At 38.4% G+C, this 26,521-nt stretch overlaps 2 protein-coding genes and 1 long non-coding RNA gene across 3 annotated transcripts in view; 2 read left to right on the top strand and 1 right to left on the bottom strand.

The window, feature by feature from the left end:
- esr2a (estrogen receptor 2a) lies at nucleotides 1-22,276 on the top strand. Its single transcript, XM_030128356.1, is given in 10 exon segments — nucleotides 1-137; nucleotides 7,059-7,841; nucleotides 7,996-8,162; nucleotides 10,771-10,830; nucleotides 10,833-10,886; nucleotides 11,798-12,106; nucleotides 13,709-13,847; nucleotides 16,247-16,380; nucleotides 18,043-18,226; nucleotides 19,493-22,276. Coding segments are annotated over 9 exon segments (1,722 nt in total). The 5' UTR covers nucleotides 1-137; nucleotides 7,059-7,431; the 3' UTR covers nucleotides 19,758-22,276.
- The window catches only part of syne2a (spectrin repeat containing, nuclear envelope 2a), a 93,836-nt gene continuing 89,047 nt past the window's right edge, over nucleotides 21,733-26,521 (bottom strand). Inside the window, exons 80-85 of the mRNA XM_030128355.1 lie at nucleotides 26,105-26,307; nucleotides 25,849-26,025; nucleotides 23,736-23,864; nucleotides 23,464-23,652; nucleotides 23,285-23,379; nucleotides 21,733-22,735 (exon numbers count right to left, since the gene is read on the bottom strand). Coding sequence (XP_029984215.1) covers nucleotides 22,528-22,735; nucleotides 23,285-23,379; nucleotides 23,464-23,652; nucleotides 23,736-23,864; nucleotides 25,849-26,025; nucleotides 26,105-26,307 — 1,001 coding nt within the window. The 3' untranslated portion in view covers nucleotides 21,733-22,527. The remainder of the gene's footprint in view (nucleotides 22,736-23,284; nucleotides 23,380-23,463; nucleotides 23,653-23,735; nucleotides 23,865-25,848; nucleotides 26,026-26,104; nucleotides 26,308-26,521) is intronic.
- Nucleotides 23,119-25,987, top strand: LOC115414971 (uncharacterized). Its single transcript, XR_003934738.1, has 4 exons — nucleotides 23,119-23,384; nucleotides 23,488-23,670; nucleotides 23,763-23,896; nucleotides 25,856-25,987. It is a non-coding gene; the product is annotated as an uncharacterized LOC115414971 (long non-coding RNA).

Genomic DNA, 26,521 nt, shown 5'->3' with positions numbered 1-26,521 from the left:
CTCGTCCTGCGCTCAGCTCGTGCGCACCACGCACCACCTCCCACGACACTTTTCCCACGACACTTTCCCCCTCATGGCATTGGAACGAAACCTCAAACTGTCCGACTAAACTTTCTCTGCACTCGCCGGAGGAAGAGGTAAGGAATATTGTCATGTTTCTAAATTATACAACTTATTTACGGGCATGTTTACGCGTCAGCGGGCGACGTGCAGCCGGAGGGGACATTAGACCCGGACTGGTCAGCAACAGGCGAAACCGGTCCAGGACTGAGGCGAAGCACGGCAAAGCAACAAGAAGGAGGCCTGTTGGTAAACCCAGAAACTCAGACATCAGATTAGACTGGAATGTTGTCCATGTTAACAGGTAACAGAATAAAGATCAACAGGAACCTGGGGTGCATCCAGGTTGAGATTATTTTATAGGAGCCTCAGGAGGGTTTCACAGTCATCTCATGATCTAATACAGATAACAAGCAGCCTGTAAATGGAAACTGGTAACACACTGAGTTCTTTGAGCCTGCCTGGGAATATAAATGCACCTCAGTCTTAATAATTTAGTCTTAATTTTTGTGTTTATTCAAATCCCCTAATTTTTTTCCTGTAAAGCTGTGACCTAAATACATTTATGCATGCGCTATCTCTGCAGATATCTACATATTAGTTATGCACCAGCAAAAAAAAAAAAAAAAAAAAAGAAATCCTCAGCTCCATCAATGACAGTTTTCTAATGATTTTCTTTTTTTTGGGTTTTCTAACGTAGTTTGGGAATCAGGCTTTGAAACCTAAACAAACCAGATGAGAATGATGGCCTACTTTATAAAACACTTACCACTGTGTAAACATGGGGCTCCTATCAACCAGCTGCTCTGAAACACTGGGGATGAATCTGAGCTCTTAGATTAATGCTACGTTTTTGCCTGAATGTAATTTTTTCAATTAGAAGCTTTAGAACTCAACATGGATATGCCAAATGACATGGGTTATTTTGAAACAATTTAGTTTTTTTTTTTCTTAAAGTCAGCAGTAATAAACTGTATATATACTTGTCTTCTGAAAATTAATACCCAAACAGTCCCTGTCAACCAAAATCCTCTACTAATCTAAAATGTTTAATAACCTCTGGACCACTGATCTTATCAATATGCTGAAATAATAAATTGCTAATATGCAGTGTGTCATCTTTTCATGGTCATCAGATATGACCCATTTGGACATTCAGAGGCTCCATAGTGAACATGGAAACACTGTCATCTTCTGTAACATCAATTTACCACTAATACGCATGTAGTTTCACAAGTTTTATGTTCAGTTATTGATATCTTTGCTGAAAGTCACTTTTTCTTCAGTTTCCTCTGTTTTTGATATAATAACCCTCAACATTAATTTGAGCTTTTATGAACATCTACATGATCAGTGAATTAAATATTTGAAAATACTTGATTTTCCCTGGAAATAAATGCAAAACACGTAGGATAATATTGTAATAAATGGTGACAAATCACTTAAAGGTTAAATAGAGAGAAAAAATAATTTAGGAACTGTCACTACAGTAGCATTGGGTATTTATGGGTTAATAAAAAAGGTAGGAGAGTACTGTGTTTATGTGATGACCTGCCTTCTCTTATCAGAATTGAGTGTTTTGTGCAAAATATGTGATAGGACAGTGAATGATTTAAATAAAATAATACTCAGTCATGTCCTCATCTTTCTAGTGTTTTTTCAGTGCACTTTATTAAGACAACTTTTAAGACAAATATTTCCCCCCAGTATCTGTTACTATTCAGTCATTACATCTCAAAATTAATGAAAATATAAATTAAGTTACTCCATAAGATAGACAGTAGTTCTAGTTTCTCATGGTTTCTATCTCATATCAGTAGAGAGGCTATTTACATGGGCAAAACATTCTAAACTTTGCCACAACTTGCACCTTTTTTAAAATGAATTCAATAAAATTCAATATTAAGGAGTTAAAAATTGTGAATTTTGACAAATGGAAGATTTGTCTAGCGGTAAGTAATTCAGTGAACACTCAGGTTGTGCAACTCCACATGATGCCAAATGCTATAACTTTTCTATTTAACATTTGGTACAAGTTTGTTTCTTCAGAGAAAAAAAAAAGGAATATTTGTCCTAAGTTTTTTACAACACTGGAAGCACGGCATTCAGCAGTTGCTCTCTCACTTGCGTATTTTGTAACGCGCTGCTCCTTTTTTTGCAGTGCTGTTTCATATCAGTTTCTGCCTGATATTAAGGAGTCAGAGGTTGATGCTGAGGAGGCAGTGAGATTGTAGGATGGGAAAACGACATGGCCTTGAGTTTTTGTGTAAAAGGCATGCACTAGTGGCTACTGGCCAGGAACAGTTCTGTCACATTTTGCTTTATTTGGCTTTAGCCTTGTATAATTTGGGGGAGATGAGGTTGTATTTGTGCATGTGTGCACATCGATGATTATATATGAAGCGATCTGTATGAGTAATATTTATTACGTTAATTGCACTTTTGGTCGAGACATTCAGTGGATGTCTGTTAGAGGGGAGCTTCTTCCTGACCATCTCTGTGCTTTACACTGTGTTCAGTGAACCTGGTACTTAAAAGGTCATTTTTTATCAAATGATGCTGGTTTTGTGTATTTGGGCTCTAGACAGTGGTTGCAGGATGACCAGTGGAAGATTTGGGAGGTTTTCTCAACACTGTAAGCTGCCAGCTGGTGGACAGTGGAACAGTGAAAAGGCAACTTTGAAGGCCAGGTCAAAGCTTCAAAGAAAGAAAAAAAAATATTCACATCTGTTTTACCCCCAAATGTAATTAGAGGCAGAATATCTTTCTTTGAAAATGACTCATCTCCTGTTGAATTCTGTGTAGTTGAAACAGAGACAAGGTCACTGAAGACCTCGTAAGAGAAAAATCCAAGATTTGACCAGACGTCTCATTCTGCTGCTTCTTTATCTTTTTAATCCTCTCTCCTTGTTGGACATAATATGAACCTAGTGTCTGATTAATTTGTTGCTCCACTTCTCTCTTTTTATTATCTTGATAGTATGGTTTATGTTGCATTTGCAGCTTCTGTTGTCCCGTTTATCAGTTCCTCATCTGTCGTCACTGATGAGCTAGTCAGCAAAAGTAATTAAACCTCAGCAAGTAAAACAAACTCCTTGACATTTCATCTATCTCAGTCAGGTAAGATCCTGTAGATGGGAGCGATAAACCTGTCCTCCCACTTCCTGCTCATGGTATTTGTGGCCAAAAGGGCTTCATTTATTAGAACAAAAATTAATTACAAAGCCCTGATGTGTGGTAAAAGTTTTTCCACAGCTGTTGAGAAGTCAGAGGGTAAACTTTATGTGTGCAAGTTTTTTGGGGATCTAATTGCACAAATGAAAAATGATTTCATTTTATGTTTCATAATTATGTTTTCATTAGCATATGATCAGTTGGAATGAGCTGTTTATCTTCAGAGAGAGCAGGCTGCCTCTGTGGGGTCCACCACACTGCCCATTTTTCCACAGTATGTCAGTATGAGCAGTTTTCATCATGGTGGTTGACATCCAGTTTCAGGTACATTTGTCATTGTATGGGAAAAGTACTGTAGACTGTATATAATCAGTGGACGGAAGAACCTTGACACTATCCATTGCTTTCTGAAGTGACATCCTCCTTCTCCTGGAGGATTCTGTTGGGTTTCTGTAAATTGGCTTAGAGTCTGGTTTTGACCAACTCTATATGTAAAGTGTCATGAGATAACTTTTGTTATGATTTGGCACTATATAAATAAAATTTGATTTGATTTTACATTTTGAAGCCAGTAGTTTGCAATTTGGCTGTTGCCATGTTGGCTTTTTAGAGCCAGAAGTGACCATGTAAAGAGGCAAAGTCCTGCCTCTTCTGTTTGGGCCCCATGGGACCTTATTTAGGAAAAAAATTGCATTGCAATCAATGGGGAGAGAAGTAGTGTTTTGATCCTTTCTGATGGTTCACAATCATTTACACATATGTTTGTCTGTACTATTTTTTTTTTTTTTCATGTTGTGTTAAAACTGAACTATTAGACTTGGAAAATGCATTTTAAAAAGTTGCGAAGGTGATGTCATCAGAACTCTCCCTCCATGATCTGATTCAAGTCTGTTTGGATGTCTCTACAGATTCAACCAGAATGTTGTGGGGTTTTTTTTTTTTTTACCCCTTTCTGATACTTTCTCATCCTGCCCTTGAGGTAAAATGTTCCAAAGCAGCGGCTGTTTCGGAGTTAATAACACGATTGTGTGCAGCAAGAAAATGCAGTCTATTGAACCATTTAACACAAAACTAGAACAAATCTATATTTCTGAGATTGGGTTGCATGGAGCACACTGGAAGGGACAGGACTTCAGTTCTCTATTTGGACAAAGGGGACATGATGGTCAAAGAGCAAGTCCTCTGATCTGAAGAGTGCACTTTTTAGAGAAGACTAAAAATCTTGTTTTCTTGCAGGATGCCATTTTTGAATAGTAATAGTTCAAAATGCAGAAGTGCTGTTGGCAAATTTGGTGTATTGCTTGAAGGTAAAAGCAAATAAGTGTAGTAGGGAATATATTTGGTGATTATTTATGTACTTACTTGTATGGACCAATGAGGAACTGTAACATTACTTGATGTTAATACAGAACACAAACAGAAATGATAGAAACCACAAGAGAAGAGCTACAGAAACAAATGCTGAACCATGGAAGTATTTGAAACTATTCTATATGATCCAGCTTTTGTTCTGGGTACACAGTTTGATGTCAGTTTTAGTTTTTATTTTATTATTCTATGACTAAGTGGTGAAGTGTGAAACTGTAACTATTAAGAACCAGTTGTTGTTAATGACATCACAGTAGTGGATGGAAACTTCCCCTTTGCTAATTTCCTGAAAACTTTGCAATACATTCAAAAGGAAAACCTAACAAGTAATTATTCGACAACAGATACTTATGCCAACAGATGTATTTGCGGACTCCAAGTACTTAGAACATGGTTGTGAATCTGATGACCCTGAATCTCCTTAAATATAACCCATTAAAGGGCTGAGAGTGGTCTTTGGTCTTCAAATGTTTTGTCATCTCTACAAATAGGGTTGGTTTTAAGTGTCCTGTTTTGCTGGTAGACTCAGGGGGAACGTAGACATTGAAAAGAGCAGTAGAGGACACATCCGTCTTTTGGTAGAGTTATATAACTGATGTCGTATGTACAAAATGGATCAACATAGAAAATAAAGTAAATCAATCAGTCAAATTTTATTTGTATAGCGCTTTTCATATATATTACATGTTAGACAAAATGCTTTACTCCAAACCCCCCCTGTGCCGCAGTTCCAAATAAAAATAAAATAAAGGCAACAGAGTAAAGCAATGTTAAAAAGTAAGAGTTTAACTAAAAGCTAATCTAAAAAGATAGGTTTTAAATTTACTTATAAAAAAAGATATAGGTATAAAAGTATAGATATTAAGGATAACATAAGATTAATAGTATATTTGTAGTTGCACCACAAGCATTGTAGACCTACTTACTGTGTGAAGTTTTATTCAAGGATCAGCTGGTCTAAGAAATAAAAAGTAGGTGTTAATTGCTGTGGTAAAGTGAGTAAATATTAGTAAAACAAAAGCTTATAATGAATGTTTTCAGTCTAATTATGTAACATAAGAGAGAAGCCTAGGCAGTATTCATTATGGCTCATAAGGCGTTTAATTAAATGGTTAAAATTCTGCGTCTGTTCTGTGACTATACCACCTGGATTGACTAACAAAATACCATGTTTATGTCTGTTATTCACTTAAGATTGTTTTAATTGCACATACAGTAAAAGAGCAGTCGGCAGGTGACAACTGGTAGAAGTTTATTGCTGATATAAATAGATATTCAGCATGCATAGATGGCTCAATTTCTCAGAATGATTTCACAGCTGTAAGAGTCATTTCTTCAGTCGTCAAGTAACTAGATCGAAAAAGAAAAATTCACTCTGGCTTGTTGTTCAACATACACAATAATTAATGGTCTGCAATGTCATTTATGGCTTTGTGAGTTTAATTACTGGCAGTTTTCATCAGCGCTCATTTTACGCTTGCAGCACAAGACTCCAGCTACTCCTACGAATTACTGAGTATTTTGGCCGGCCAAAGCAAGCCTCTCTTGGTTATTCGACAAGATTAATGGAGCTTTTCTTTTTTGGAATAAATAATGATTTCCAGAAATGAGCTTAAAACCACAAAGCTACGGAGAGTGTGTACCAGCTTTGAGTAAAGACAGACCCCTGCCATCCAGAATGATTAACTCCACTGGGATTTGCTGTATCTGATGTTGTAAGAGTAAACTTAACATGTCCTCAGATGTTCCAGAGTTTGATGGCTTTATGTTTTGTATATATTGATTTGTCTACAATGCATTACAGATCCTATTTTCTATGTTTTACTCCTCTCAAAAAAATTAAATCCCTCATCATATTGACGGATCAAGATAATTTTATGTAAAGCAGTGTTTTTAAATGACAAATGTAAAAATAAGGCTTTCTTTAAAATAAATGAATAAATAAACTAGTGTTCTCAAAAATAGAAAGAAACTAAAATTCTTGGAAAAACGTCTTCAGTTTTCATCTGTATTTTGCATGGAAATGAAATCAGTGTTTTTAGCGGGCAACCCAGTATGTTCGGGCATAAAACTGGCACAAACAGTTTACACCTGGCATCATGGCAGCCAATGTTGGGATAAAGTGCCCTCAGGATTATTTTGAGTAATGAATCCCATAACACACTGACACTAATAAAAGCTTAAGTAAACTAAGCACCAGAAAAACTAAAAGATCTGCATTAAAAACTAATTAAAACTAAGCTGAAATTGGAAACAAATAGGGAAAGAGAAAACTCATGAAAATGTGAAACTGCAAAAACCTGACATTCAACTAGATACCTGTATAGTCACTTTTCTAAATTTTAATTCACATACACTATTATGAGTGTTAAGTTAAAATGCAGTTGTGTGTCTAAATAGTATTATAGTCTTTGTACACAAAGTATTTTTAACTATTGCCTTTGTCTGTCATTCAGGTAAAATGTCCATCGCATATCTCTGATCTGAGTCCATCTGCTGCCTTTCGCTGATGTGACACCCATGGCTGGACGGAGACTGACCTCTGAACATCTTTTCTCCCACAAAAAGACTGGTCCTGCGCTCAGTACCTGTGGAATCATGTTTTATTTTGAGGCATTTGTTCACCATGTGAGCTCATAGGTGACATTAATCTAAGCGTGGGTGGCTCTGCTGGTTTTTGCAGTTAGTTGTGTGTCTTGCAATTGTGGATAATTTACCACAGTGAGTCTAACACAACACCGGAGGTAAATATGAGTGCGTCTTAGGTTCCTTGGGTCGTTTGTTGATGATGTAGTTGATCTATAGTTACTGAGACTTTATGCAGTTGTAATGGCTGCTGCCTCCCCAGAGAAGGATCAGCCCCTTCTGCAGCTCCAGGAGGTGGACTCCAGTCGAGTGGGCGGTCGTGTCCTCTCCCCCATCCTCAGCTCCTCCCCCTCGTCCGCGCTGTCTCTCGAAACCAGCCAGCCTATCTGCATCCCCTCTCCTTACACTGACCTCAGCCACGACTTCACCACCTTACCTTTCTACAGTCCAACCATCTTCAGTTATGCGAGTGCAGGCATACCGGACTGCTCCTCCGTGCATCAGTCTCTAAACACACCTTTATTCTGGCCCAGCCATGGCCACATGGGGTCACCCATACCCCTGCACCGCTCCCAGGCTCATCCCCAGCAAGGCCAGGCAATCCAGAGTCCATGGGTGGAGCTGTCACCAAGGGACAGTATCTTAATGACCAGGTAGGACTGTGTCTAAATAAAACCTTAATCTGTTAAACTATTGATGTGGAAATCTGAAACGGAGCATAGTGTTATCCTGACTAAACTTCCTGCTATACCTTTTTTAGACTTTGCATGCTCAGTATTGTTTTTTATCCTATTCTTTATCCAACAGCAAGAGTCTGAGGAGGCAATCCCAGGAAAGTGAGGATGGTGTGGGGTCGTCGGGTGGGAAAGCTGACCTCCACTACTGCGCTGTGTGTCATGACTACGCCTCAGGGTACCACTACGGAGTCTGGTCGTGTGAAGGGTGTAAGGCTTTTTTCAAGAGGAGCATCCAAGGTAAGGCACAGAAACATACTTTATCATCTTTGTCTTTATTGTGAAAAGATGCCTCTGGACCAAGGGGTGGGGACCTCATCTCCATCAACAAGCCAATGTGGAAGTGTCTTAAAGGTGTAAAACCACTTTTAGTCACTGGGGTTGGTTCACATAAGGTGTCAGGTCAAATAAAAGGCTGTAATGTCTGCCATTTTAGGCAGACATCTCAAATGTACCTCAAATGGTAGCATTAACAAGACTGTAAAATTACGTTCTTACACAGTGCATGATAAAGCATACACTTTTTGCTCAGTCAGTGAGTTAGCTCTTAGCATTAGCTCACCTATGACCCTTTGGGCTCCTTTAGTTTTGCCCCTTTTCTCCAAATGTGGTCACTTCTGGCTCCAAATAGCCAACATGACAGCGACCAAAATAGCAACGTACTGGCTTCACAAGATGCATTCCTATAAATGTATTTAACGTGCTTGACTTAAAGTTTGATAATGCTCATGGGGAATTTGAAAACTTCCTCAATTTTGCCAAACCTTTATGCTTGCATGACGTGGGTTTAAACCTTTTTTGAAAAAGTTAATGCATGTAATGTTACGTGAAAATTAATTTTGTCCTAATAAGTTTTGACGCAACATATGTTTTTTTTTTGTTCAAAGTATTTTTATTACACATTGAGTCATCCACAAAAGCATAATACAGTCATCCCTTTTTTATACCCAAACCCATGAACACTCCCACCCTGTTGCACCATGAAAAGAAGATAATTAATGAAAAATAACAATAATAATAATAATTTAAAAAAAGAGACTCAGATATTAGTCACAGACTAGTACTAATACGACTCCTCTGGAAAAAGTGAGGGATCTACCTCTTTTATGTGATTCAGAACAGGTAGAGTATCAATTTTTTTCCAATGTTAAATGATGTAAAAGATCCAGAAACCAAGATTTAAACGTTGGAGGTTGTTTGTCTTTCCATTTAAGTAAAAGTCTACGAGCTAGAAGAGTGGTAAAGGGAATCAAATTTTTATATTTTTGATTAAAATGAAATGAAAGTGATGTAATGCCAAATATCACAATTGTTTCTTCAGGTTCAATATGAGACCCTGATACATTAAAAGAAATTTAAATCTAGACTGCCAAAAATTTTTCAGTTTTGAACAAAACCAAAACATATGAGACAGTGTGGCCAGTTCAGCTTCACAACAATCACAAGTAGGATTCAAGTCCTGTTTAATTTTTGCTAACTTCACTTTAGACCAATGCAGTCTTTGAACCACTTTGAACCGAATTACTCTATGTCTTAAGCAGACTGAGGATGAGTGAATCTTGGGAAGTCTAGATTGACATACATCTTCAGGTAACCCCGTGGCCAGTTCTTTCTCCCATTTTCTTTGGCCGCAGCATATGTTAAACATGCATGACTGATAATTTGACATTGATATTTCCATAAAGCTGGTACAACATGGCTGGTACTACGACAGATAGTGTGGACTGATGAGGAGACTAAATTATTACTTGGTCTCATGAGGAAAAAAAGATCCATCTTAAGTGGGAAACTAATGCTCTTCTACTCTGTTTATTGTAGCCACATTTAACATATCGCCACCTGCTGATTTATCTATTTGCTTCAGACCATTTCATAGGAATTCATGCCTTCAAATGTACTTAACATAAAGAAATGTCTATGTATACTAGTGTAGTGTTCGTGGAGGCAGAACTTTCCTTTATTTGTAGGTCCAATCAAGTGAAAGTGAACATCAACATGAAAAAGTAAATTTGCACACATCATTTATCAAATGGGCTCATTTTTTTAGCTAAAGATCTGTATTTTATGGAACTGTAATCCTTTTTAAAATACCACTTACACAGTACAGGAGAAGTTCCAAACCTTCTGCTAGGCTGCATTAAATTAACAAAAAGACATGCAAAAGACTATTACTTTGAGAAATTAAAATTCTGAATGATGAAGTTTGTGAATTCATACACTGGTCACATTTAAAAAGACTATCTGTGAACTGTTACTGAGCAATTACTCTATTTGTAATTTACCTATATCAGTATGGACTACCACAAGTTGTAAATAACATTGTGTTAGTATTAAATCCATTAAATAAAGCATTGTGATTATATCTGGCTTGTTGTTTTGAAAATAAGTCAACTTTTTGGGTGATTCATACACTGGTAAAGAGTCGTTCACGTGTTACCACATTCTCTTGTCAATAAAACAGAGACTTTTCAATATTTTACACCAAAATTTATTTTCAGCATTGTTGAACACAATATCTAAAAGGTTTTGTTCTACTTGATATCAATTTCTCTCGAGAACCACATGTTTTGAATGAAAGATTGATGTCCATTTCAAGTCCATGTGTTACTCAGCAGTAATTTGACATTTTTCACCAAAAAATTTTATCTCCCCAAATTTTGTTACACGTAATGATAAAGTGCTTATAACTACCTTCTCAAATACGTATAATACATGCATATAAGTTACTCTGCTTACATGACAGAAACTGTTTAACACGAAATTTGTCCACGTGTTACCGCTTGATCGGACCCTTGTGTTTTTCTCTGGTTCTATTCCTAATTGTTCCTCTCTTTCTCATCTGTTCCAGGACACAATGACTACATATGTCCAGCTACCAATCAATGCACTATAGACAAGAACCGCCGTAAAGCTGTCAGGCCTGCCGTCTTCGCAAATGCTATGAAGTTGGCATGACCAAGTGTGGTTGGTGTCTCTTTATGGTCCCGTTTTTGTAGTTGTACCAAGTGTAGATTGCATGTAAAGATGGATGCAATGATGGTTCTCCAACAATGAATCCAAGATGTCTGTACTGCCCCCTAGTGGTTGGCTGCAGTATAGAGCAGTAGTTATGTCAATGTTAGTCAGTTATGTCAAACTAAACAAGCAAAGTATAGATTTCTGTCTTTTTGGGTGGATTTTAATCATGATGGTTTTTTAAAAACATTATTATTATGATTACTGATGATTTACAAATGGGTGACAAAAGCAAAATGGCCATTCCGGTTAACCGTGAGACTCTGGTTTTATCTTTTACTTTTCAGTAGGAGCAGGAAGTGGTCTTGCACTGTCAGTTTTTGTATATAGTTAACAGAACCTTTCCAGTGTGCGTGGAACATTAGCATGTCTTTTTTTTTTTTTTAAACCTGAAACTAAATCTTTATCTGGTGTCAGTAATTATTTGAAGCCAGTGATGTCGTCTCCTACCAGTATGATGACCTTGCCTGTCTTGCACGTAGCGTACCCATTCTGCACTTAACTTACTGTAAGGTTTAATGTGTAACTCGCTCCTCATGTCTTTCAGTCCCTGCATAATGAAAATAGAAGCCATTGGAATTGTGATTAAGACTGCTTTGTTATGTGAGACAGTTGATCATTAAGTCAGTACCATATTTGATCATGATACAGGTTGATCCCAACTTCCCATTATGTGAAACGATTTACCTGCTTTAGTAGTCATACATAATATTATTACTTTTGCCGCTGAGGACTTAAATGGCCCATGTTTTTAGTTGCATTATGGGATAGTAACAAATATCAAGTCAACAGCCTTTAATTTTCAAGTGACTGTTAGGAATCGAAGGGTGGGTTAAAACGCTTCAGTTTCCTTTGATCAGGTATGCGAAAAGAGCGTGGGAAGTCGAGGAACCAGCAGATGAGGCGAGTGACCCGTTTGTCGTCACAGGGCAGAACCACTGGGCCAAAGCTGTTAACTGGACCAGCACTAGGTTTACTAAGTGAACCTCGCCCTCCTGTACTGACCCCAGAACAGCTGATTGAGCGAATAATGGAGGCAGAGCCGCCAGAGATCTACCTCATGAAGGACATGAGGAGGCCGCTGACCGAAGCTAACGTTATGATGTCTCTCACCAACCTGGCTGACAAAGAGCTGGTTCACATGATCAGCTGGGCCAAGAAGATCCCAGGTGTGTGCCAGTACTTTTGGAAAACTGTATTTTCGCTGTTTGTACTGCTTAATCAGATTTAACCTTCCATAACCTTTAATAACAGCAGATGTGTTGATGGAAGGTGTGGAGTAAAGTTTAGGAACTCTGGCAGCCATGGCAGTTGTGAAACTTCACTACCTAGCAATGTAGCCAATTTACTGCTGTTAACACAGTAATTTTTTCATGTAACACTTATGCATTAGTCATGAACGGGGACTTTGTCAGATTTTACCCTGTTCTTCATGTCATCTTTTTAATGTTAGGCCATAAACCTCTCTTTTTATCAGTTGTTTGGTGCCTATCAGGTACTTAAAAGGTCCAGTGTGTAACCTCTAGGAGGTTCTAAGAGCACAAATGGAACATAATATTCATAATTATGGTTTCTTCAGTTTAGTCATGCAAAAGTAAGGGAAGTGTGCTATGTTGGGCCGCTATCTTTCTACAGAAGCTCAGAATAGAATTATTCTCTTTTTTTTTTTTTTTTACTTTAATATTGGGGGGCAAGTGCATTATCATCACCTATATTGAGCCCAGAACTAACAATACAAAAACCGCTCGAACAAGGGATATTTTGTGGCCACTGTAGGTTGCACTCAGTAACTTCACCACCAGATGTCACCAAATATTACACATCGAAGTCAAACTCAGCTTTATTGTCAGTTTTGCCATATGTACATTGTATATAGTAAACTGAAATTACAAAACTCTAAAGCCCTACAGTACAAAATGGACATAATAGAAAAAAATATGTAATACAATACAACTTGAAACATTGAACCTTTAAATAAAGCAAATATTAAAGGAAAAGCATGTGGAAGTCATTTGCTTTGTAGCTACATTTTTGAATTGATGCCAATAGATACTACAAGGCTTTCTACAAAAATCATTCCCTCATTTATTGTTTTGCTGTTTTTGGAGGACACTGTGTTGTATTTGTGGGTCAAAAATCATGTTTTATTAGGTTGAGATCTGATTATTGTATAGACCATAGCATTATTCCTCTACCGTTCAATGCCTCGTATTCTGTGGTTGGTGACATTTCCATCCTCTTTAGTTTTTTTCTTTTTAATTTAGCTCTATATAACTCTGTTTAATGGGCCCAGTACCTAGAACATCATACTTGAATATGACGTCAACCTACCATTTAATCTCCCTGTTAAGTCCAGCACCTCGCTGAACTGTAGAATAATTGCTTATCTTGTCGAGACACAGTAATTATCCTAGTTCTATTAAAAAAAAAGAGCCTCAATAATGTTAAACTGGGTGAAACTGCAAACGAACAATGAGCTGTGACTTGTGTGCTTCTGTACAACATTGATTCAGTGTATCTTCAGCTAGTCTGCATGTTAGGGAAGATTAGATTTAAAGCGTTACTGTTGCTCAGATTTCACATATCTGACCAGTCCACTCTGGTTCTTCACACAGATATTTTAGCCTAATGTAACCAAACTCAGTTTTGTTAAGGTACCCTGCAGAGTTCTTCAACACTATTCCTATGATGCAACCATGTTTTACAGGTGCTTTCAGTTGGTTTCCATATGCACAGCAGAATGAAAATATCTGACTGTGTGATCTCCTCAGGGTTCGTGGAGCTCAGCCTCCTGGACCAGGTCCACCTGTTGGAGTGCTGCTGGCTGGAGGTGCTGATGGTTGGACTGATGTGGAGGTCTGTGGACCATCCAGGAAAACTCATGTTCTCCCCTGACCTCAGCCTGAGCAGGTAACAATGCTGACACACACACACACACACACACACACACACACACACACACACACACACACACACACACGGTTAAAATCCTGGATGTTTAATTGACTTAGATAACTCCAGTCAGCCATTCCTTCAGTTATTCTTCATTTCTGTGCCTTTTACATATTAACACAAAAGCTACTCCAGTACTTGAAACCTAGTACATCATTTAGTGAGTGCATATCATTTCTTTGTCCCCTTTTCATCCAACAATCTATCATTTACAAATCCCTCACCTCGCCACCTGCCAGAGATAACAGTCTTCAATCCAGTAAAATTACCATTCTAACTTGTAATTCATGTCAGTGCCTTCACTTTATAGGTATGACCATAGTGCTGACCTTTTCTTCTGCAACTTTCACACAGACTCACTTTTGCATTTCAACCAGTTTCAACTCAGTGGAAAAAGCAGGGTTTCTGAGTGAAAATAGCAGTTGTTCAAACACCTTTTGCCCTAAATTACATATTGTTGAATTCCTTTAAACCTCCCTTCATTATGCATTGACTTTCTCTTCTCAAATATTCCTCTATTTACTTGTCCTCGTACATGCACTGTATACGTCTTAAGCGAAAATGCTTTTTATAAAGAGTATACATCGGGTAGCATTGACTGAAAGTGAGAGCCCATTCTCTGCAGACAGTATGTGTGATGATTCTCAGCTCCTTCAAAAGCCAACACAAAGCCTGTATATACCATGTTTACTTTATGGCTGTTGGACATATTTCCATTTGAATAAAACAAATTTTCTGCTGCAGAACAAGTCTTTATAAGACTACACAGCTGGGCAAAAAAAGCCTCATACTCTAATATTTCATTGGTCCGCCTTACACTTTAGAGCAGGGGTCACCAACCCTGGTCCTCGAGAGCTACTATCGTGCATGTTTCAGATGTATCCCTCTTCCAACACACCTGATTCAAATGATAAGCCTATCATCAAGCTCTGCAGAAGCTTGATAATGACCCATCAGGTGTGCTAGAAGAGGGAAACATTTAAAACATGCAGGATAGTAGCTCTCGAGGACCAGGGTTGGTGACCCCTGCCTTATAATTTCACCACATCTCTGGTAAGATTATGCAGTGTCACAACTTCTCACCCTGATCCACCCATCACTCTAGAACAGGGTCAATGTGGACTCCTCGGACAACACAACCTTTTACCAATGATCCACAGTCAGATCTTTATGCTCTTTATCAAACTGAGGGATGTTTAACTGGTTCAGTGTGTAGCTCAGACATATTCATCACTGCAGTAACTGAGTGGAACAGTGGTGGCTGGTCAATAAGGGGCGTAAACTCAACACCCCACTTAAAATGATTTGTGCAGGAAAAGGTTATTGCAGAAATGTCTCAGAAAAAAAAAAAGTTAAAATAGTTATATAATACTAGTTCTGTGTCCTGGACTTCATGTCATCATTGATTTAAATACAGTAACACCAGTGCTTGTGTAGTCTCATCTCTCATTGAAGGATTAAAGATTCACTCTGGGTCACAGTTTTTCATACCTGTAACCAATCAGAATTTAAGAATATTTTTTAGTCTATATGTGATTGGATGATTTTCACTGGGTTGCCAAGTTGACTCTAGTGAGACAGAGGTGTTTTCAGGATGATTAACTTGCTCTGAATGCCGCAAGTAACAAAGTTTAATCTCCTCCATCTCTGTGTTTTAAACTTTAATTTAATAGAGTATGAAGCCAAATGCCACTTATTATTTAGCGGAATAGGTAATAATGAACAACAAAATACATGACTGGTGATCAAGTGGAACAACTGCAGGAGTTCGAGTCCTACAAAGAACGTTATTTTCTACTTCCTGAGGTGGAAAACAACACTGATTTTCAGGATTGACTAAATGCCACCTAAATATTAAAGTCTTATGACAAGTATTTTAAGCTGACTGAAGCTGAAACTGAAGCTCTGTGGTACTGTTTATCTTTCAAATGTTCATTGTGGCCGGTTTAAGATGCTGCAGCTCTTTCATAATTCATAGTTTGAGTTCTTGTTTGTTCAGTATTAATTGTCAGCCTTGTAAATCCAAGCTGGACTGACTGTACATATCCTGACCAAGGAAAATCAAATTCTCACTTTGTGCAGTAATCTACACCTGGCTTTTCTGCCTCCGTCCAGAATAATATACATTATATAGACTAAATGTCATCTAAAATTAACGTTTATTTGCAACATAGTATAGAAAACTATTAATGATCAAAACCAAATTAATTTTAGCAAAAAAGTCTCTGTTTTGAATGTCTGGGGTCGCCAGAAATTTGGGATGTTAAAATGGGTTCACGAGCCAAAAAAGGTTGGAGACCACTGGGTTAAAGTCTTGGAGCTGATGATTAATAGTGGTTTATGTGTTTGAATGTTAGAGAAGAGGGGAGCTGTGTCCAGGGCTTCGTGGAGATCTTTGATATGCTGTTAGCTGCCACGTCCAGAGTGAGGGAGCTGAAGCTGCAGAGGGAGGAGTACGTCTGCCTCAAGGCCATGATCCTCCTAAACTCCAGTGAGTGAACTATGTGTGTGTTTGTGCAGTCTGTTCTTTGCATTGTGTGCTTTGGCCTGTATACGTTACACTCTCCATGGGTGCATGTGATTGGGGAGACTCTGATTAGTGTCTCAGGATGTTCTACACAGGGTGGGCAAGGGGAACAGGAGAGATAACGTACCAAAGAAAACCCTAATGGGAAAATTGTGTATAGTCTGAGTCTCTGCTTTCATCGGTTTTGCTGGAAACTCGAAGTAACAGCCATTACCTGTTTGAAGAAAAACAGGATCACAGCCTGTCATGAGCAGTTTTGCTGTGTGTTGGTTAATAACATCTGAGTAGTGTTTTTTGTTTTTCTCTGAAATGCTTGAAAAAGAGGATGGTTCCTCTTCAGTTTGAGCTACTGGACTCTGGAAAAGTGTTTGTGATGTTCATTATTCAACTGGAAAGGATTCAAATGCATTTAGCTGGAAGTTCAGGGTTTTTTTCCTGGCTCAAAATGGACAGAGGTTGAGGTACTCTGATGTGTACTGTGCCTTGAAGCCTTTAAACAGCTGAATATTTTACAGTTTTAATATCTGTCATTGGGGAAAAAATTACAATTTTGGTAAAACAACTTTTACTTTAGTATAGTGTCCAAGTTTCTGTGATCTCCGATTTATAGATTATCTTTCCTCCACCCTAAAGTTTCCACAGCTCTTGGAGGGAAAAAAATACCTTCCTAGAGCAGTAAAGAAACATTTCTATTTTGTAATATATTGCATATTGCTGCGAGTACAGTTAAAAAAAATTAAACAGAAATTAACTGAACATTCTTGTTAGAAATCTCATAATTCTGTATCCAGGAAAAAAAAAAACTTCTACTGGATTCATTATTCAAACTTTGCTCTATACACTCTAGGTGAGCAGTACTTTTGCAGACAGTAGAGATAAAAAAAAAAAACAATAAAGGAGGCAATTCAGAAAACAATAAAACCTTCCAAGTAATTGATGGATTCACCAAAAAAACTTGGATAAAACATTGGTGATTTAAAACAAGACAATTCAATTAAACAATAAAACAAAACCATTGAGAAAAATTGAAGTAATTAAAATTTAAGGCCATGAATCAAATACAACAGGAAGAGCCTGAAGCAAAACATGAAATAAATTAAACATTTAAACTGTCCTAATGATAAAACTGGAGCAGTCTTAGGCTTTTTTTCTGCATGCTGTTCCAGCTGCCCAATGAATGAATCTGGATTTTGCTGAAACAGAATGTCATTCAACTTGAATATAATGGTCTTACTGATAAGTATTATAATTATCAGTAGTGGTGTGAAATTGCAGCTGATGTATAGAATTGAATGGCATTATACAACAATGGATGAGCTCTGAATCCTTATAATGGAGGTATTCGAATACTGAGGTTTTTTTTTATTATAGGGCGGTTATTACTCAGATCATGCTGTGACATTCAACTCAACTTTTCCACTTAAACTCAGTGCTGAATATACTTTCTTTTTTTATGTTAAAGAAATCAAAGCAATAGAACTACTAATGTGGAAAATGGGGTAGGACTGAATGAAATCTCAATCCCTACAAAAATGTGTTTTTAGGTTGTACCGTGTGTCTCACTTTTACTGGAAATGGTCATTTTTGCATTTGATTTTCCTGAATATGTTTTCTGCGTATTGCCAGACATGTGCATCAGTTCGTCAGAAGGCAGCGAGGACTTGCAGAGTCGGTCTAAGTTGCTGCATCTCCTGGATGCCGTCACAGATGCTCTGGTGTGGGCCATTGCCAAAACAGGCCTGTCCTTCCGCCAACAGTACACCCGCCTCGCCCACCTGCTCATGCTGCTGTCACACATCCGGCATGTCAGGTAAAACAGCTGGCACAAGTCATTTTCATTAGATAATATATTTTTTCATGTCTGAACCCTGATAAGACTGCCATTATAAAAGGACACCTAGGTGTCTTCATGTTTTCTTTGCAATAAAAGTGTCAGAAAATGTCTTTTTTGCCAATTCTTTTGCACCTTTGTTTTCAGGAAGAACTAAACTTTCAATATCTGACCATTAATTATCACCATTATATATAATATATGCCTAAAGGAGTCATATTTTGCTAAACCTACTTTTTTTAGTCTTTGGTACATTTATTTGTGTATTTGGATCCTAATAGTTCATAAAGTTTGAATTTGAACCCTCCAGGTGCTGCAAAGCTCTTTATATTCATTTTGGCAAAACTCAAGTGGATTTCTACCACCCGTTTTAATTCCTGCTTAATTTGTTACGTAGTTATGTCACGACATTTGCACATATAAGGTCAAGACTTCCAATGAACGTTTCTCCGAGTACGACATAATTGTTTGTCAGCAGCAGCGGTTGTAGTCCATACTGAAAATATGTCTAAACTTCGATCTAGTTACCTAAAATGTTCAGTTGTTGGCTGAATGGGACAGAGCAGCACAGCCAACAACCTGGAGGGGGTGGGATGTGAAGTAGCTCATTTGCATTTAAAGGGCCAGTGCTCAAAATGACCTTTCTGGTGTCATTACTCAGAAATAGGGTTGAAGATGGACCTGTGGAGTTTAATGAAGAATTCAGACCCAAGCATAGCATTTACAGTTTGTGTAGACCACAGGGAAATGTTTTAAAATGCATAATTCCATGAAAAAAAAGCAAAATATCACTAAAAAAGAAACAGATTTGACGTTTTTAGCATATTTATTATCATAAATTCAAACATGCTTTTTGGTCTTGAACATTCAGTATCCATATTATGGCTTCATATTTTTGTTAAGTCCAGGCATTTTTTAACCTGTGTGAAAGCCTCTGAAACAGTTCCTTTCTACTTGTAATAGTCCTACATTGCTGCTGTTAAGTGTTGCTGTTTGAATTTTGTACATAGCACAAACAGTTCAGGAATTACAGTAATTTAAAAGCTGTAATGTGCAAAAAGCAGCACCAGAGAGATTACCATTGTTAAAGGGTTTCTTCTTTGTCCTCTATACCCAAACCCTCCTATTTCCTTTGTCACTGTGACTGAGCTACTTTTATTAATATTAATCCTGCTCACGGTTGTGCCACAGAACAAACATCTTTTCCTCACTTCATCACCTTTCTGTTGCTTATCCAATGTGCAGCAACAAAGGCATGGACCACCTGCACTGCATGAAGATGAAAAACATGGTGCCTTTGTACGACCTGTTGCTGGAGATGCTGGATGCCCACATCATGCACAGCTCCCGTCTGCCTCGCCGGCCTTCACAGCAGGAGACAATGGACCAGATGGAGGTTCCTGCACGGCCCCATGGCTCACACAACAGCCCCTCCAACACCTGGACTCCAAGCACCACTGGACATGGAGGTGAACAGCACCAGTCAGAACAGATCAAATCACCTCACTGATGCCTCGCAATTCAGACGCGCTGAATTTTCACCACGCACAAGACTGATGAGATGTTTTACTCGAACAATCTGCAGAGCGATACTTCTGTCGTCGCTTAACTGGTGAAAAGTATTGTGGCACTATGTAGAAATTTTGATGTTCAAAGCTAAAACTACAAATGCAGACATGCCAAACTTGTATTATTGCCTTACCACATCGAACAGGATGCAGAACAAACTAGCTTAAACGTCCACGTAATTTTATTGCCTTGATTCTTTTGGGCTGTGCATCTAATTTCCTACTGGTTAGCAGTTGAGCAAGAAAATATGATTGTACTCTTCACAACTAATATGACAGCTTTGATACACTCTGACATGGGTTTAGAAAGGACAGAGCTAAAAAAAAAAAAATCATCAAATTGAAGTAGTATGTAAGAATAATGGCTTTTCTGGCTTCTAAATCAGATCCATAACGATGGAGGTCCAACAAAGAATTATTTCTCTGCAGAAAAATGCAGATTAGAGTGATGATACACATGCAGTATCACTACAGTTCAGTGGTCTCATAAACTGATACAGCAGATCTGAATAAACATAGGGAACCATAGAGCTGAAACATTTATTATTAAATAATTAGTCTCCCATGTGACAAGATGGCAGTTGTAAAATGTACAGTGATTGACTGTAGCTGTGATGCATCTTATTACTACAGCTCCCATATTTTAGGTACAAAAATTCATGGGAGCATCAGCTGTTAAATGTTTAACTAAATTTCTATTCACAGCGCAGTAGTTTTTATTGTATATTACAGTTTTTTCAATTTTGCATTATGACGAATTGGGGAAAAAATAACAGCTGAAGCCTAGCATGAAGACGCTGACCTAAAACGTAACCTCAGCAAGACTGTTACGTAGCTGACAGGTTAACACAGAAGTCATGTCTAATGAATTCCTTTGAGACATCAGATGATAATTTCTAATACTCCATCAGCTGTTTACAGCCATCCTGATAGGGGACCTCCATCTGACCACCAAAGCACGCTTTACAGCACCTGCTTACAGCTAAGGGCTTTTTCCACATTAGTTCCCCCTGTCCTGTCTTTATTGTTGAGGATATTTCTGTAGCTTCTTGTGAAGAATCATAACCACTGTTGTTTTTATGACAAAGTTGCACTCATATGTTGAGTTTTGCTAGAAAAAAAAAAGTCTATTTTTGTATCTTAGTATTCGCTTTCCTGCTGCAGCTTCGACAATCAGGATGATGGAAAAATGCATATAATCAGCAAATACCTAGACTTTAAAAACATTGATCACCGTGCACTGATGTACCAGTTTAGGCTTCATCTCTTACCTTGTGGTCACTGTTCATCATATCATACATCACATACTGTATTTTCATTGCAACATTTAAAGTGAAGGGATTATTGCTTCAGTTACCAGACCTCATCTCCTTTTCTGTTTATTATTAATGGACAGACTCACTATTTTCTACTAGTCACAAGCCACATAGACATAAGTGCTCTTGTAATTATCGCCCAAGATCCTTTCCTATTGTACTTGTAATGTAGCATGATGGGAGGAAAAACTTTGTACTGTGCAAAAATGACAGTTTCCAAGAAAAAATGGCCTTTTTGGGTTTCCATCCTGCAGTAATAGCAACAAAAACCTGTAACTTTTTAGATCGCAACTCTGTTTGTCCTAATCAGTTGACTGGAAGCTCAATATTAACTGTAGAACAAGTTAATATTTCACAAAATTCTTACTTTTGGTTGCCATAATTCCAGGTCAGATTCTGTATGAACAAAAAAAGTGTAATTTGTCTCATGTTCAGAAAAATGCAGTATATTCAATGTATTTTTAAACAGACTATGGGATTTCCATTATGGCTTGGACTTATTATTGCCTTATAGTATTATAAACTGACCTGTATTAAAAGTGCATTTCAAACGACTTTTTATAAATTAGAGATTAACCAGTAATAGCAACCAAGGTTTTTCACTGTAATACCAAAATAACTTTCAAAACATTCGTAGCAGACTATATGCAACTCATTGGGATCCAGTTTAATACATAAGACTGTTTATTTTGGGATAATTTCTGTTTACCCCAATTTCTCTGTAAGATGAATCATGTCCATGCTGTAAATATTCCCCAAATGTCTGGTTTAAATTGTTTTTTTCTGTTTAGTGGCAAAGAAGAAACTTTAACATACCATTACAGTGCCTCACATTAAATCCCGGATCTAAAATTAACAGTGTGTTTGTGGATTTAATAGGGCTTTTCTCACACACTGCTTTTTGTTCCAATCTGGGCAGTTCAATGCAATGAGGAAAAAATGGACTGAACAAATAAAGTAATGACAGTGTTTACTAGCAAAAAAAAATTAGGGGCATAAATCCACTGTTTTGATCATTATAAATAGCATTATATTATTACATTCTGTACATACACATGATGCTTTTCTATAGTGTCAACAGTGCATTTGTTCATGTGGAAATGTCTACTCCAGCCTAGAAAAATCTGCAAATGTAAAAAAAAAAACGTGATTTCATACAAGTTGTATTAAATACATTCAATTTAACCAGTGTTTTCAGTATACAAAATGTTTTTTTGTTTTTTTTTAATCAGTCTTACTTACGATAAAACATGTAACTAGTTGGACAAAACAAAGCCAAGCAGTTGGGTCTGACTGATCTCTTGGATAGTTTTTTCACCCAAGCTTTGCAAAAATGCAGGACTTTGTTTAAGAATTTCTTGCAGCTTTTAAGAAGTCTCTTTATAAATCAGTATTATCATGTGGGTGGAGGGCCGTTGGTGTAGTGTAACATGGGGTAGAAGGAGCGGGCGAAGTTGTTGGCCACAGTGCAGCTGGAGTCGCCCTCTGACAGAGGAATCAGAACGGGGAGAAGTAGCAGGAGCAGCAGGAGGAGGTGAAGAGGGAAGGCGGCGCGAAGAACCCGGTAGAAGAAGGAGCGAGGTGGGGACGAGTCTCTCAGCTCTCTGTTGGACAGAGGACACGTGGAAGACAGGTATTCATAACACACGCACACACAGGAGAGCTTTTCACAGGGTTCCAGCAGGGTCTTAAGTCTTGGATTTACAAATCTGCATTTAATACTTTTAAAACAATGTCTTTAAAAGGCATTAAATTTGATATGGTAGGTCTTAAGTTCTGTTGTCATAAACTTGGTGGCTGTATTGTGTTTAAATGTGTGATGCAAAGAAAGTAACGTTGGTCTACTCAGTTCCACCCATTCTAACCCAACAATTTATATTGAATTTAGGAACTAATTATCTCTAATTTGTTATCCCCCGGCGAGAATTAAGGTGTTGAACTAAATTAAGACATTTTCCTAAATTCTAGGAGTCATGAAGTCTTGCCAGTATGGCTGTGAAATGGGCATTACATTCTTTTCTCAGTCTTAAAAAGGTCTTACATTAAACCTGTAGGAACCCTGTTTTTAACAGTGTGTAAGTGAACTCATCTTCTTTCAATGCTATTGACTCCCTGTGTGTTAACAGATTAAATGCTGATGCCTTTCAACGTACCTTTGAGTGGAGGAACCTTTCTTTGTGTGTTCAGCTTCCTTGGAATCCTCTGCAGATACTTTTTGGACTTGGAAGTTTGACACAGACTCACAATCCTGAAGTAAATGCAAATAAATTCCTCTTTGATTTAGCTCAAAGGTCATTTAAAGTTCAAGTAAATGCTGTGGTTAGATTCTTACCAGACGCTGCTGCATCGTCCTCAGGTCTTGGGCCACCTGCCCCAGGAGGAGCTTCAGCTTACTGCCCGTCACATGGAGTTTCTCCTGGGCTTCATCGATGTCTGCTCCATCCTCAGGCTGCAGCTGGGACCACAGAGCCTGCAGAGAGGCCTGCTGACTCCGCCTGAGCTTCAGCTCCTCCTGCAACTCCTACAAACCACAAACACGGTGAGGATGATGACGACACATGACGGAGCGGTGATGCGAGTCCTTGACATCAACGGTTTCCTTACAGTGAGTGTGTGGTGGTGTTGCTGCAGGGCTCTGACAGGTGTGTGTGGGTTATTGATGTCCACTGCGTAGCGTCTGCTCTCAGCATGGGCCAGCCACAACAGCAGAGAGTGGAGCGTTTCATGGAACTCCTACATGCCAGACATTAAAGGCAACATGTCAGGTACTTTTCTATTAATTCCAGTACATAATTATAGGCATCACTTCAAGTAAAACTGAGGCATGACTAGCTCTAACAAAGTGGAATAAGCAAAAATGAAGCTCAAAACAAGTGTTTAAACTCGAGGCTGTGTATTTGTAAAGTGCCGGGTTGCAATGTTTTGAAACCCTGCCAGTGCAACTAGACCAGACAGTGTTTGGTTTCCATAACAATGACCTTCTGTTGCTGCAACTACAGGGTTTTTGGAGCTGAATATAATTTATAGCATCTTAAAGTCTGAATGAAAATAGTTCTACAGCTGAGTGTCTTGTATGAAGCAAGAAGGGGAAATCAAGAATCTGAAAAATGTCTCCCCTCTGTTCCCAGAGCATTCCTTGTTTAAAGAAGTTGGAGTAGACACAGGAAACGTCAATAAGGACAGGATTACACCAGGCATATAGATATGAACTGCACTAATATTACAGCACATCAGGACTCAGACACTACAGGATATAACATATACGAGGGCTGTTCAATAAGTTCATGGCCTCACCCAGAAATACTGGTTGTTATAATACAAGATGTTACATTCTTTCGTGATGGGATAGTGATGCTTGAACATCGATGGACCAAGTGCATTGCTGTAAATGGAGATTATGTTGAAAAATAAAATATAAATTATCAGTCTGTGTTGTTCTGTTCTGGGTGAGGCCATGAACTTATTGAACGGCCCTCGTATGTCACGGCCATTAGAAGAGAACTTTTGAAAGGTGCAAAACAGTTTCCATAAAGTGGTTTGGAGAGAATAGTCTTAGCTGCAGTGTGTTACCAGCAGGTGGCGCTGTAGGCTACATTACATATAGCTCTAATAAAAAGCATGTTCTCCTCAACAGTCCACACCATCTGCTGAACCAGACTACAGTCAGCTGATTAGTCACATGAGTTAAATGTTTGCCACATCAGTTTATTTACCTTTCTAGAAAAATGCTGAGAAAAACTAGTGAAATTCATTGTGTTTTAAATTTTGCTGCCTTCGTAAATATTTAGATATTCTGAACTGGGCTTTATACCTTAGCTTTTAATGTGGTCAGCTTTTTTACTTACCTCTCTATCACTTGCTCTACCTCCACATTTACCTACTTCACCCTCCTCTGTGCCTCCCTCTATACTTCTACCTACCTCTCCCTCGCCTCTGTGTACCTCTCTACATCTACCTCTAATTCTCTGGTTATTAGAGGCAACTAAATGATAGGACTGCTCTGGGAACAAATTCTTAAGAGACTACTATTGAAAGTAACTCACTAAGAGGCAATTAATGTTTCAACACAAACATTCTTAAATGTTCATTGTGTGTTTTTTACTGAGCTTTTTCCACATTGTACATACATTAATGTGGCATGGTATTTATTTAAGGCTAAAGAGAATCATCCGATAACTTCAAACATAAGATTGGAGACTCTTTTGCATTTTGGTCTGATATGGCTTCTAAGGCTAAACTTAGATGGTAACAATCTGAACCGAAAACACAAACATGGCATTCTGTTCTCATTTTTAGATGTTTTTTTTTTTTTTTTTTTGGGGGGGGGGGGGTCTGCATGCAGACAGACACACAAAAGTGAGTGAAATTTCCTATTTATTGATGTAGTATGCACACCAGACTGTTGAATATAAATTAGAGCGGCTAGGGCAACTTGAAGGTCTGTCTCAGGGAAAAAAGCTGACATGTTTTCCTGTACTGGCACGTGCCTGTGACGGAAAGTCTACGCAACGAGAAAACTCAGTTATGCATTTTCAACCCTTTTAGGCGGTGATGAAGGTGGTAGAGGAAGGTGGTTTCACTTTTTTGCATTTTCAACGCCCAAAAACACTGTTGCCATCTAAATGAAAGGCATATCCGATAAAATATTTTGTCCTTTTCACCTGACAGCATTGTTGTGAAAACTGGGCCTAAATATGCTAGCTAGTATTTTCCTCACCTGGCAGCGCATCAGTGTCTTCCTCAGACTGGTGTCCCACTGCTGAAGGCCGGTACATGCTCTGCTCCAGCCTCGGTTCACATCAGACAGTCTCTGCTGGAGATCTGGGACTCCCTGACCTCTCAGGTTGACCGCCAGCATCATAGACTTGTAGCGGGTGAACATCTTCTGCATCTCCTGCACAGAGCACACTCATGAGTCTAAAACTACACAGTGAATACAACCCTGATCAGCTGTGTTCGTTCAGTATCTTTACCTTCAGCTCTCTGGCTGTGGCCGTCATGTCCTCTACACTGGCTGCTGGGTCAGACCGCCGGAGCTCCTCCAGCCCTGGGATAACGTTTTCCAACCAGGAAGTGATGTCATCCAGGTCAGAGGTGAGCTGCTGAGGATCCTGAGGGCCAGCCTGTAGGTTGGTCCTGGTCTGGGCCTGGAGCAGCTCCCACCGCTCAATGACACCTGAGACAGCAGAGATATGTATTAATGAAAACCATCAATTTTTTTTTTTTTTTTGCCATCAGTGGTGCTTAAAACAAAATTCACTGCAAGTAAATAGTGGAACCAGCTGGACATTATTCATTACACTGTAAATCATCAATGTGAATAATCTGGACACTAGGCAGTGAGACAAACAGCAATAAACTAAACCAAAAACTATTTAATACATGTCCGC

Source organism: Sphaeramia orbicularis, chromosome 24 (genome assembly GCF_902148855.1).
Source record: "Sphaeramia orbicularis chromosome 24, fSphaOr1.1, whole genome shotgun sequence".
Taxonomy (NCBI): domain Eukaryota; kingdom Metazoa; phylum Chordata; class Actinopteri; order Kurtiformes; family Apogonidae; genus Sphaeramia; species Sphaeramia orbicularis.
Note: the sequence above shows the minus strand (reverse complement) of the source record. Positions and strands in the feature narration are given on the sequence as shown.